The sequence below is a fragment of the Cladophialophora bantiana genome, assembly GCF_000835475.1.
Source record: "Cladophialophora bantiana CBS 173.52 unplaced genomic scaffold supercont1.1, whole genome shotgun sequence".
Lineage (NCBI taxonomy): Eukaryota > Fungi > Ascomycota > Eurotiomycetes > Chaetothyriales > Herpotrichiellaceae > Cladophialophora > Cladophialophora bantiana.
Window position 1 is genome coordinate 1,002,564 of NW_015971575.1, and position 12,710 is coordinate 1,015,273.

At 52.3% G+C, this 12,710-nt stretch overlaps 5 protein-coding genes across 5 annotated transcripts; 2 read left to right on the plus strand and 3 right to left on the minus strand.

The window, feature by feature from the left end:
• Positions 1–277: 277 nt before the first annotated feature.
• On the plus strand, positions 278–4,042 carry Z519_00361 (uncharacterized protein; the record flags this gene model as incomplete). Its single annotated transcript, XM_016758120.1, has 3 exons — positions 278–646; positions 700–871; positions 918–4,042. 3 exons carry the CDS (start codon positions 278–280, stop codon positions 4,040–4,042), a joined length of 3,666 nt encoding a protein of 1,221 aa, XP_016625369.1.
• Positions 4,043–4,981: 939 nt separating this feature from the next.
• On the minus strand, positions 4,982–6,211 carry Z519_00362 (uncharacterized protein; the record flags this gene model as incomplete). The annotated part of the gene is made up of 4 exons (XM_016758121.1): positions 4,982–5,135; positions 5,210–5,588; positions 5,697–6,009; positions 6,110–6,211. 4 exons carry the CDS (start codon positions 6,209–6,211, stop codon positions 4,982–4,984), a joined length of 948 nt encoding a protein of 315 aa, XP_016625370.1.
• A 280-nt stretch (positions 6,212–6,491) lies between these two features.
• Z519_00363 (uncharacterized protein) lies at positions 6,492–7,605 on the minus strand (the record flags this gene model as incomplete). The annotated part of the gene is made up of 2 exons (XM_016758122.1): positions 6,492–6,925; positions 6,978–7,605. The coding sequence occupies 2 exons, from the start codon at positions 7,603–7,605 to the stop codon at positions 6,492–6,494; spliced, it is 1,062 nt and encodes a 353-aa protein (XP_016625371.1).
• A 256-nt stretch (positions 7,606–7,861) lies between these two features.
• Z519_00364 (uncharacterized protein) lies at positions 7,862–9,025 on the plus strand (the record flags this gene model as incomplete). Its single annotated transcript, XM_016758123.1, has 1 exon — positions 7,862–9,025. The coding sequence occupies one exon, from the start codon at positions 7,862–7,864 to the stop codon at positions 9,023–9,025; it is 1,164 nt and encodes a 387-aa protein (XP_016625372.1).
• Positions 9,026–11,533: 2,508 nt separating this feature from the next.
• On the minus strand, positions 11,534–12,055 carry Z519_00365 (uncharacterized protein; the record flags this gene model as incomplete). The annotated part of the gene is given in 3 exon segments (XM_016758124.1): positions 11,534–11,683; positions 11,697–11,804; positions 11,828–12,055. The coding sequence occupies 3 exon segments, from the start codon at positions 12,053–12,055 to the stop codon at positions 11,534–11,536; spliced, it is 486 nt and encodes a 161-aa protein (XP_016625373.1).
• Between the last annotated feature and the right edge of the window lie 655 nt (positions 12,056–12,710).

Below are 12,710 nucleotides of genomic sequence, written 5' to 3' on the forward strand. Positions count from 1 at the left end.
AAGACAGCCTGTACCGAGTAAAGTCAATGCCAATAATCAACTCCTGGAGCCACTTCACATACTCCGTACTAAGGACAAGACTGGCAAGCGAGGGGTCCCAAGGGGGTCCCTAGTACTTTACGCGTCGAGACTCGACGCGCTAGCGATTTGGTACCTCTCCACGCGGTTGCATCACTCCAATATTTCTGGGTTCCTTGCAATTCAATCAACTCATTCAGCAACTAACGGTATCTTTTTGTTCTGAAAGAGGCCTCACGGGTCTCGGCGCCTCATAGTCATGCCGAAGAAGACTGCCTCAACGCCTGCCTCCACCCCTGCATTGAAGAAATCCACTTCTGGAAGCGGACAGAAGACTCTCTTGGGCTTCTTCCAGAAGACGCCCTCGACTGGTTCGCCCGCTGCGTTACCTGCTCGACCGGTAGCTGAGACACCTGTTCCATCAAAAACTCGCTCCAAACCGGCCGGAAAGGCGTCAAGTACCCTGACGCCTGTACCCAGCAGTGACGCATTGGAACCTGAAGATGAGGACAACACCCCCAAGGCGAGTCTGCCTCCTTCCAAAAGTCTGCCATCGCCAGTCTCAGCTGACGATGAGCAGACCAATGGCAGGGAGGAGCCGACATGTCGCGGGACGCCTTCTCGAAGGGTAAGACCCTCTACGCGTTTGTGACTGCGCTGTACCAACCATTGAGGTAACAGGCCAAAACCAAGAAGATCAACTATCTTGAGTCGGACAGCGAAGGCACCGACGGTGACGATGTCTTCAAACCGACTCCTGGACGCCGGTCTCGACCTACAAAACGCAGACGAATCTCCGATAGTGCGGACGAGGATGTCTACGAACAGGAGATGGCCGAGGAGCCGGAAGATGGTACATGCCCTGTTCCAACTAGACGGATTTGGTGCTAACAGGGCAGACATGGACGACTTCATCGTTCCCGACGACTCCGAAGATGAGGTACGCCGGCCTGCGAAGCGCAAACGGGCATCCAAAAGCACTTCCCGAGCTGCGTCGTCTCATTTCACTCCTGCAACGGATGAAGTTGATATCAGATTCGACCTGGAAATTCCGGAAGGCACTTCGACTGCTCAGCAGTGGACGTATGACCCAGAAAATCCTCAACCTTTGCAACCGCGCCCGACCAACATCCCTCCTAAACAGCCGAGCGGAAAGAAGCAGAAAGCCCATATGACCGAACCCGAACACCGGCACGCTTGGCTCGAAGACATTAGAGATATGGACCGAAATCCACCTGGCCACCCAGATTACGATCCACGGACCTTGTACATTCCACCTATGGCCTGGAGTAAGTTTTCTCCGTTTGAGAAGCAATACTGGGAAATAAAGCAGAAGTTCTGGGACACGATTGTATTCTTCAAGAAAGGCAAATTCTATGAATTGTACGAGAACGACGCGACCATTGGCCATCAATTGTTTGATTTGAAATTGACCGACCGCGTAAACATGCGAATGGTGGGTGTTCCAGAGTCGAGTCTGGAAATGTGGGCAAATCAATTCGTCGCAAAAGGGTTCAAGATTGCTCGAGTTGACCAGCAAGAGACTGCCCTTGGTAAAGACATGCGTGAGCGGGATGAAAAATCGAGTGGCTTTGCCAGCAAGAAGAGCAAAGACGACAAAGTGATCAGGAGAGAGCTGGCCTGCGTTCTTACCGCGGGCACATTGGTTGATGGGACAATGCTCCAGGACGATATGTCGACATATTGCGTAGCGATCAAGGAATCCGAGGTCGACGACATGCCTGCATTCGGTGTGGCATTTGTCGACACTGCCACGGGTCAATTCAACGTATCCGACTTCGTCGATGATGCAGATCTGACCAGGTTTGAGACGCTCGTTGCTCAGACAAGACCCCGAGAGATTCTGCTGGAAAAGGGTGGTGTCTCGGTGAAGACATTGCGCATACTCAAGAACAACACCAGCCCGACAACCATCTGGAACTACTTGAAACCCGGTAAAGAATTCTGGGAAGGCCATATCACTGTTAAGGAGATTGAAGCAGAGAACTACTTCCCCACCGAGTGGCCTGAAGGACTGCAACAGGTGAAAGAAAAAGACCTCCTCATGTCTGCTCTCGGTGCTCTTATACAGTATCTGAGGTCCTTGAAGATCGAGCGGGATCTCTTGACAATAGGCAACTTCGCATGGTACGATCCCATCCGCAAAGCGACAAGCCTGGTCCTTGATGGTCAGACCTTGATCAACCTCGAAGTCTTTGCCAATTCCTATGACGGCGGAAGTGAAGGAACGCTCTTCCAGCTGCTCAACCGCTGCATCACGCCATTCGGCAAGCGCTTGTTCAAACAATGGGTCTGCCACCCTCTCGTAGACACGAAGAAGATTAACGCGCGGCTGGATGCCGTCGACTCGCTCAACGCTGATGCAAAAGTCCGCGACCGTTTCACCTCGCAAATGACAAAGATGCCGGATCTCGAGAGATTGATATCTCGCGTCCACGCTGGGACTTGCAAAGTCCAAGACTTTGTCAAGGTGCTCGAAGGATTCGAACAGATTGACCATACCATGTCACTGTTGCGAGATGGTACAGACCAAAAACGGGACAGCGAGGGTGTCATCGGCCAACTCATCTCGGCCATGCCGGATCTCGAGCCTCGTCTCAGATATTGGCACGATGCCTTTGACCGCAAAAAGGCTAAAGAGTCGGGCATCTTGGTCCCCGAGCGCGGAATCGAACAAGACTTTGACGATTCTCAGGATACCATCGATGCCATCAACAAGAAATTTGACGATCTTCTGCGCAAATGGCGCAAAGAGCTGAACTCCAATGCCATCTGCTACCGCGACAACGGCAAGGAGATAATGCAAATGGAAGTGCCCAATCGCATCAAGGTGCCCGCGGCTTGGGACCAAATGTCTGCCACCGCGAGTGTGAAAAGGTACTACTTCCCCGAACTACGAACCCTTGTGCGGAATCTGCAGGAAGCGCAAGAGACACACTCCCAAATTGTCAAGGATGTATCCCGCAAACTCTACGCCAAGTTTGACGAAAACTACGACATATGGCTCGCGGCGGTCAAGATCATCGCGCAGCTAGACTGCTTGATATCTCTTGCCAAAGCGAGTACGTCTTTGGGACACCCGAGTTGTCGTCCCGAATTCGTCGACCCGTCTGATGACAATGCTGGCGGTCGCTCAATCTTGGAGCTCGTCGATCTACGCCATCCCTGCCTCCTGAGCAAAGTCGACGACTTCATTCCCAACGACGTCGTTCTGGGAGGGAGCTCTCCCAACCTCACCCTCTTGACAGGCGCGAACGCAGCTGGAAAATCCACTGTCCTACGAATGACTTGTATCGCTGTCATCATGGCTCAAATCGGCTGCTACCTCCCCTGCGCGTCAGCTCGCCTCACACCATTTGACCGAATCATGTCCCGCCTAGGAGCTCAAGATCACATTTTTGCCGCGCAGTCAACGTTCTTCGTCGAATTGGCAGAAACAAAGAAAATCCTTAGCGAGGCTACACCGCGCAGTCTTGTCATCCTGGACGAGCTGGGGAGAGGTACATCTTCACATGACGGCGTGGCAGTCGCACAGGCTGTGTTACATCACCTAGCTACCCACGTGGGCTGCTTGGGTTTCTTTGCAACGCATTACCATTCACTCTCTTCTGAATTTGCGCATCACCCAGAAATAGCGCCGAAGAGGATGAAGATTCTTGTGGACGATGCTGATCGACGGGTAACTTTCCTTTACAAGTTGGAGGAGGGCACCGCTAAGGGGTCATTCGGTATGCATTGCGCCAGCATGTGTGGGATTTCACACCAAGTCATTGAACGAGCGGAGGAGGCAGCGAAGGAATGGGAAATTTCGAACCTTATGGCGCGAAAGCAGAGGGTGAAGAGTGTGCATGATAGCGGGGATCAGGTTAAGGAGGTGAGTGAGAAGGACGAGGAGAAAGAAGTGCCTTTGGGGATCCTGAGTGATCTTGCATGGATCCTGAAGGGAGAAGAGGTGGAAGATCGCGGACTGGACGTGCTGGTGAAGTGCATTGAGGCTTTGTGAGCACAGATCCATGCAATGAGCGTGCCAGATTGTCTGTCCCATTTGTACTTTTCCCGCCGCTGTTTATTATACTGGAGGTGTTGGCGTGGTTTGCTATGTATGGGGTACAGTGTCCGGGAGTCTCGATGTACGGAGTTTTAGATGCTCAAAGCGAAAAAGAAGCGAAAAGAGATGTGCCTTTTGAAGATTTTGCTGATTTTACAGGCAATGTAAATGGTAGGAGAAGGTATTCTGTGAGCACGTTGGCGTGCTTGTTACAATAGCATTATACAGGTAGACTCCTTCGTACGGAATACCGCATAGTGACTGACTGACTGACTGAGCGAATAATATCCAAGACTCGAAGGGGGCAAAAGGTTAGAGAAGTCAAGAAACCCGTTCGTTACACGGTCGACTTCGCAGACAGCAATATCAACGCAAAAGTCAAGGAAATAGTAAATACCCCTCATGAATTATGAGTCCGTGAGATTCCATCTGCATTTTCAAGTGCACATTGTGATTGATGGCCCAGCGTCACGCGTGGATGTGTCTCCAGTGCTAGGCAAGCCTCTCTGTCTGTTCAATGCAGTTGAGTTGCGATTACTCTGTCCTGAAACGCGTGATCCACCTCCTGTGGAAAAAGTCGAGGCCAAGGACTCAGGCAGTCTACAATGTGCAGCGCCGAGCACAATTTCCGAGACCTCGACCCGACACCAGCTATCAATCAATCAGCAAGTCCTTTCGTTTCCTTTCCCCTTTCCCCTTCTCTGGGCTTTGCACGACCCGCGCAACTCGCGTGTGAATAGGCAGTCATCCATGCTTGTGTCACTTTTCCTCTCGTCTCCCCTTTTCACGTAGCTTCATAGCAGATAAAAAGGGCTCAAGCTCAACTCTTTTATTGGCTCATTTCTACCTGATTGATTGATTGATTGCCACAGAGGGGGGATGATGGGTGCACTTTCAGTCATCACCAACAGTGTCGGCGGCAGCAAGGGCCCCGGTGGCTCCAGCTGCAATGGCTTCCGCGGCGGCGTTTATCACAGGGTCACAGACACTTCCGTTAACAGCAGCAGCAGCAGCATTAGTCACACCTTTGACAGGGTTGTTGGCAGTTCTACTTGGGAGGGATGTTAGTATGGCAAATGGCGAGGAGAAGAAGGGCTTGGGAAAAGGAAAGGAAGAACATACTCGGTGGAAGATGTGGCGAGGGCCGTATTTTCTTCTGCGGAAACATCCCCTTCTTCCTCTTCCTTCACGTTGATGGCTGGTACGGCAAGGGGAGCGTCATTTGCAGGGGCTTTGTTGGTCGCAGTGGCGGCAGCTTTCTTGCGCGGAGTGACAGTCTTCTTCCCCTTGACAGGCGTCGCCGGGGTCTCATCTTCGTTCCCGCCGTTATTCTCACTCGCGGGAGCCTTCTTTTTGGCGGGAGTTCTGCGCTTCTTGGCCGGCTTCTCTTCTTCCTCGCCGCCTTCACCAGCGGCAGCCTCAGCTTCCTTTTCGGCTTTGGTCTTGCGGCCACGTTTCTTGGGCGTCGACGCAGTTGTCTTTGGCGTAGCTGGCGGTGGATCTGGGTGAGCAACGGTGTCAGCACACGAAAGCGTCGTAAGGCGATGGAAGGAGGAAGAGAGAGTGTGGGTCAAACACATATACGTTTTCAGGGATTGCTCAAACTGACCTTCCGATGTGTTCACTTCCGTCTCCTCAACTGCGGTTGCGGGAATGTTGTTCTCGCCATCGCAAGAATCGTTGCCGGCGTCCTTGCCGGCGGCTTCGGCCGTGATAGCTTTCTTGCCTGACTTTGGTGTAGCGGTTGTGTTCGAGTCTTTTGGTTTGCGAGGTGTCTTTGACTTTCCGCTAGTTCCCTGTTCATCAGGAGTTGACGCCTTAGCAGCATCGCCGACGAGCTTTCTCTTGGCTCCACACCAAGCCGATCTGGCCGATGCCTCGGTTTTGAAACCAAGCCTATTCATGAGAGCGGCATAGTCGATCTGAAAGAGGAGCCAGCCAGTCAGCAGAAACGAAAGGCCCGGGCGACGAAAGCAGATGGGTAGGTTGACTGTCACGAATGACAAGTTCTGCAAGACTTACTTGGATGTCACCACCTTTGACACAATGAAGAGCGGCGATCACAATTTCCAACTCACGGGCGGTAAGACCGACAGAAGTTTTGGTCGCTGAAGAGTCAGACATGACGAAGGGGTGCTGGTGCAGAGAGATGGTGGTCACTATGGCGGTTCACTTGTAGTGGCAAGGGACGATGGGTTTCAGATGAAGGTAGAGAGAGATGGTGGAAGTTGGAGAGCGATGAAGGCAGTGAGATCTAAGAGAGGGAAACACGCGAATGATGGCCTCACTTGGCGAGAGATCACTTTGCGAGTGAAGACCGGAGCGCAAATTCTGCCTGACATTCACCTTCATTAAGGCTGGGACGTGAAGTGAGTTGGTATATCAAGGACGGTCACGAGTTCGATCATCGCCGCCATTTGGATACGACGTTGCTTTCAACTCCAGTAAGTCGTTCGTAAACCTTACTCCAGATCCCCGGAATCACATCCCTTGCTGCTCTGCCGCCCGCCGATTCAGGTCGTACATAGAACTGAGTCGGGTTCGGTCTCAGCAAGCCTCCCCGTTCCACCAGTGGCCCAACCCATTCAAAACTGACGGGCCGGAAGAGGCTTTTGATAGGTTTCGTGTTAGCGATCTTCAATGATACCATGTCAGTGATGGTGAAGGATCGCATAAATCTCAGGTCGAGGGTGGCATCTGCCGGAAGACTTTTAGCATAAGCCATGGCTACCTTTGGGGATGTTTGAGCCGATGCTGGAAGCCGAAGGAATATTTCTGTCACCATTGGTCTCAAAGTCCAGTTTACAAAGATGAACGGGACCAAGCCTGCTAGCCATACTGCAGAACTCGGGATCAGCTGGCTATCTCTGCGCGACAAGGGAGCACTCACTGCCAGCAACAGTCCACAACGAACTCCCATTCACCCAATGTGCCGGGGCCACAATAACGGTGACAAAACCCAAGGCAGCAATCGTCGTGAAGCGAAGGAGGGTGAGCATATATATCCTGCCATTTCCCGCGGTGTATATGCGAAGTCTCCTCTTATACACTGTGTCTTGTTTAGTGGTTGTGTAGCTTTTGAATGTTGTGTTGAGGGACGCACCCTTTGGTTCAGGGCGAGGAGGCAGTCTCCTTGTTAATTGCTCGATATGGAGCCGTTCTTTCGGAGACAGGGTCAGATTCGGGGCGACCTCAGCCTTTGGAATGACCTTGAAAGGAACCTCAACCTTGCGGCCGGTGTCGAGAGATTTTGCCTGCTCTTCCTGTGGTATAAGTTCCTTGCCTTCAGGTGTATGCGGAGCTGGAGGTATTGAGGGCTGAGCCTGGTTGATTTTCTGGGCCTGCAACTGGCTATGGACGACTTGAATGGGGATACAGTCGTCCTTTCGTGGCCGAGAGCTCTTTAGTCGTGGTTGCAAGGTGCTGAATCGAGCCCTTCTTGAGGCAGCGCACTGCCGGGAGCAACACTGAAAGGCATAACGGATTTCGGCCACCAGAGCCGGCGGCAGGTTCCTCATCTGGCTGGGTTGCGTTGAACTGCTGTCGATAGCTTTCGTGCCTAGAATTTGAAAGGCGCGATTGCAATGGAGCATTGAAGTTGGAGATTTGAATCGCGTCCTGCGACGGAAACTGCGCCGAGGTCAGAAAGACGACAAGCCTCAACAAGTCACTGGCCTTTCTCTCTTCTGGCAATAGAGTAGATTCCTTCACAATGCATTCACAAGGCCCTGGAAATGTCTAAATGAACGCGCCCCTTCTCTCTTTCCTTTGAAAATGCGGTGCTGGCTGCCCACTTGGTGCTCGATTGTGATCTCACTGATATCTCTCTGGTCAGGAGGGCTGGCATACGTGCCACTCTCCGACGAAACCCTTCAACATGTTCTCCCCCGGCCAGACACCAGCGATTTCGATATACACAGCGGCAACCTTCTAGCTCCGATTTTGATCCCTCGAGTCCCCGGAACAGAGGGCTCTAAGAAGGTCCTCCAGCACTTTGTTGATTTCTTCCACGCTTTCTTGCCAGACTGGACATTGTCTTTCCAGAACTCAACCTCAAAGACGCCCACTCACGGCGATACTGAAGTGCCGTTTGTGAATCTTATTGCCTCTCGAGATCCTCCATGGACACAGCCCGGCGATGTCGGACGCTTGACCTTGGTAGCGCATTATGATTCCAAGTACCAGCCGGATGGATTCATTGGTGCGACGGACTCTGCAGCACCATGTGCAATGATCATGCATGCCATCAGATCCATAGACGCTGCGCTGACAAATAAATGGGACACGATGCAAGAGCAAGGGTTCATTGATCCTGACTTTGAGGAGCAAAAGGGAATACAGGTACTGTTTCTCGATGGCGAGGAGGCTTTTTTGAGCTGGACAGCAACCGACAGTATTTACGGTGCCAGATCACTTGCTGAAGAGTGGGAGCACACGGTCCATCCGGCCACCAGTATCTACAAAAACTACCTCGACTCCATCGAATTGTTTGTCTTGCTCGATCTTCTCGGCTCCGCAGAAGACCTTCCGATCCCTTCGTGGCAACACAGCTCCCATTGGTCATATGTGAAGATGGCCGAAGCCGAACAACGACTCCGCAAATTGGGCATGTTCAGAAGCAACCCGTCGCGCACCTGGCTACCCGAAAAGGACAAAAAGGAGACTGATAGATTCAGCAGCTATGTCATGCAAGACGATCATATCCCTTTTATTGCCAGAGGTGTCCATGTTTTGCATCTCATCCCTGCGCGCTTTCCTTCCGTCTGGCACACTATGCGCGACGATGGCGAGCATTTAGACATCCCTACTGTTGAAGACTGGGCTCTCCTTACTACGGTGTTTGCGGCTGAGTATATGGAGCTGGAGGGCTTCTTCGAGGGCTCGGCAACCAAACATATCAAAAGGCATGACAGCCTGACAAGTAAGGATGAATTATAGCCTCATTTATGCCCAGGATCAGTGATCTGACTTGTGGACTTAGAAGGCTGAGCAGATCGGATCATAGCTCACTGCGGCTTTCCGTTGTTGGGACCAGCAACTTCCATTTGATTCCCCATCCGCAAGATGTCATTGCCAGCATAGCGACCGGCGTACACAACGTACGATGGCACTGCAAGGCGATCCAGAAATGCAGAGTGTGCCGTGGAGTGTTGTCTTCAGCTGGGAGACGAGAGATCCCACAAGGCCCGCGCAAATGAAGGCTGGGATTAATTGTTTCAGCGTCGTGCTTTATACCAAGTACACAGCCCTTCTACTACGCTAGCCGACGAGCAGTGCCTGGACCCTCCCTCGAGCCACCGACAAGGAATCGTTTGAGGAGTCTCTCTGCTGTCGACCAACTAGCTCAGGAATAGAGACGACGCGTTTGACAGCAAAGTATGTAAGCGAGGATCGCTCGCCTGCTTTCTAAGCCCACTGACACCGGAAGGCGCGGCTCGTCGCGCTTCAGGTTCCGGTTTCTTTGCTGAGAGCCTCCAGAATTGTGTACTCACAAAAGCAGTCACATGACTGGCGAGCCTCGTCGCGCTGGATCACATGGAGGCAAGGCTCCTGGCTGGACAAGTCCACGACTTACCGTTGGCTTTCTATTAAATGCAGATTTCTGTGAACCGAAGAATCGGTGGAGATTCTTAGCGCGCTCGGACAGATCACCACTCTAATAAGGACGAGACGAAACCACAATTGTGGAGGCTGGGTTTGGATTGGCGTCGGGCGACTACACGCTTACCTCTCTTGGACGCCTTCCTCTTTCAACATGCTATACCATGTCGCCTCGCCCTACAGCCTCCTATACGCTTGGACTTTGGATGTCCGATGTCCTCGTTTGTATATGCCTTACTCTTTCCGCCTGCCTTATTGCAATCTACGGCTTTCTCTTCCATCCAAACTACTACACACTTTCCTGTTTCGATACGTCCTTCTCCCTAGTCTTCTACCACGACTTCCTCATACGCATTACGGACGTCACGGTTTCCTCTCCTGTACGGCTTCTTGTTCGATCTGCTCTTTGCCTGTTACACCAGCATCTCTCCTCTCGTTTCTTATCTGCTACCCCTCTCGTCACGGATTCCTCATTCGACCTGCCGTCCCTTTCAGTGCGTCTTCCTTGATGCCTCTTCTTCCACCGCGTCCCGAATCTAGCGCAGTCTTGTTTTGTTTCGTTATGCCTTTCTTGTTCGAACACATGTTTCTCTATTGACCCGTTCTGACCGAGCCGCACTCATACCCCCTTCAACATGACCCTACGCCTCCCCTTTCACAACACCTCCCTCTTTCGACATGGCTCCCACTACTCGCGTGGCCATCAACCTTTTCACCCCCCTTTCATATGAGTTGCTCCCCCGCCCCCCCGAAACTTTTTCATGCCCCGACTGAGTTCTCTTTCGCTTGTCGAGGAGTATCTGGCGTGTTGCCACAGCTTCGATCTTTGATTCCCTGTGCCATCATGAGTTTCGACTTGTATCTCTCCGTGTCAACTGCTGTGGCCGCGACCCAGGCTGCTCGCCTCTCGTTCAACTGATCTAAGCGGTGCCATGTTCTGAACCTCTTGCACTAGCTCTTGCTTTCACAATTACAGTTACCTTACGCGCATCTGAACCTCTTATGCGAAGACATAATTCGCAACATGGGTGGCCAAGCCAGTGATATTAGAACGCCTAATTCCGGACCTTATGTCGGAAACGTTCCTTTCGTGAATTCTCCCCTGTTGAGTGCTTGGACTTGGGGTGGAATCCACATTCACATTGGATGCGAGTTCGTTGTTATCAAACTTTAATTTCTGATTCTGCTTCACCAATTCTGATGGTCCTTGAAGTTGTGTTTCAAGTCCGCCGAGGCTGGCTTCGGCAGCTGCAGTTTGTGCTGACCGGTTCAACTTTCGAGGACGGAATTCTGACCTTACTGTTTCTTTCAAGAGGTTGGAGTCCTTCATCATCCAGCTCAAGCCCGACTTTCCAACCAGTCTTCACACAGCTATCCCAGTTGTAAGCAAGAATCATCTTGGCCGGAGAGTTTTTCATGACATAAGCGACCGTGAATTCGCCTCTCTATATGGCAGACTTAATGGCAAACGCCTTGCCATACGTCACGCCCTCATCTCTGAGATCTCGATACTCGGCCACTATGAAGGCATGCATAGGCTATGGCGGGATTAGCAAATATTGGGTAGGACAGGGAGAATACGCTTGCTTTCCAGGTACGAACCAGGCCGTATGGAATATCAGCCCGTAATCCTAATGAGTCGGTGAATTGAATCACTTCGACACTTTCTGTACTTCCCGGTGCTCCTTATTCGACTCCCAGCTCCCAGGTCTGTTGCGCAGGCCGTCCGTTAGTCTGCTGCCGTGGCGAACTGACATCTGGATCCTCCTGCCGCACAGGAGTCTCCGAGTGCTTCGAGGTTCCATCACTCCCTACGCTGATACCCGAGAGCGTGATGTTGTTGCCCTACGTGTTGGGGGCCGATTCAGTGGCAGTCGTTGCCTCGTCGGCAAGTTTGAGAATCTTTTTCTGCACAGCGCGGATAGCCCCAAGACCCTTGACGTTGGTCTGTGCGCTCTTCTTGGCTCTGTGTGGTGCTGTCGAGAGGATCAAGTTCTAGAAAGTTTACTCTGGCGAGCTCCTCAACAACTTCTTCCTCGTCATTTGGAATCCTGGCGTTGGTGACGGCGACAACGGCCAATTCTGTTGATGGCCCGCGTCGGTCCTGAGATCTGCCCTTTGAACGATTTGGAAACTCACCGAAGAACTGATTGCGATGTCCATGCTTGCCCTCGGTTTCTTCCATTCATGGTTCCGTCGTTGGCGGAAAGCAGCTGCCTTGGAGCTTGATTGCGAGAACCAGTCTCCAGTACGATTTTGGTTTCCTCGATCGACCTGCACAATATGCCGCTGCTCATGAGCAGATTCGATCCCCCGGAACTGCATCAGCGCGTACTCACAAGTGAATGTGAGGCGGGTTTCGGCCATTCAGCGACATGGCTTGTACCAGAAGGGATACATTGCCCTTTAATGCGTTGAGAGCGGCATGGTAGAAAAGCACCTTGGTCTTGCAGCTGAAAGCCCACTGAACAACGCAGGCGTAGCTGCTTCATCCGACTAGGGCTATCTCTCCATCTGGTGACAAGAGGCTCCAATTAGACGAGCAGTTTTCTAAACGGCTCTACAACCTACTCCACGGCAACATCGGAAGTTCCTCCGTGGTAGATTGAGCACGTCGGGACACGGATGGCAAGTCCTCAAGGAGACCCCCAAGGGTGTTGATAGTCTCGACGAACAGCCAGGAATCGTGGGCAAAGATGCGTACGGCGTCTCCGGCGCTGCCTACCTCGTCAGCGAGGTTGTACCCGACCTTTGGCCACAGCGAAGGCCGTCTGGGCCAGACTCGATACGCGGGCGGCGAGTTCTACTGCTTCAGCCATGGCTGCCGGGGTTCTAGAAATTTTACGAAAGCGAGACTGCCGGGACGACGTGACGAAGAGCCCGAGGGTTATGTGGATTTGTTAGAAAGGGTCGAAAAGGGCCCAAATACTCATTCAGCCTCACGCTTGGCCTCGAAAGGCGCCACCTCCGGCAGGCAAACTCGGATATGATTGGTTACTAGGACGAGGCTGGTGTCCCCGTA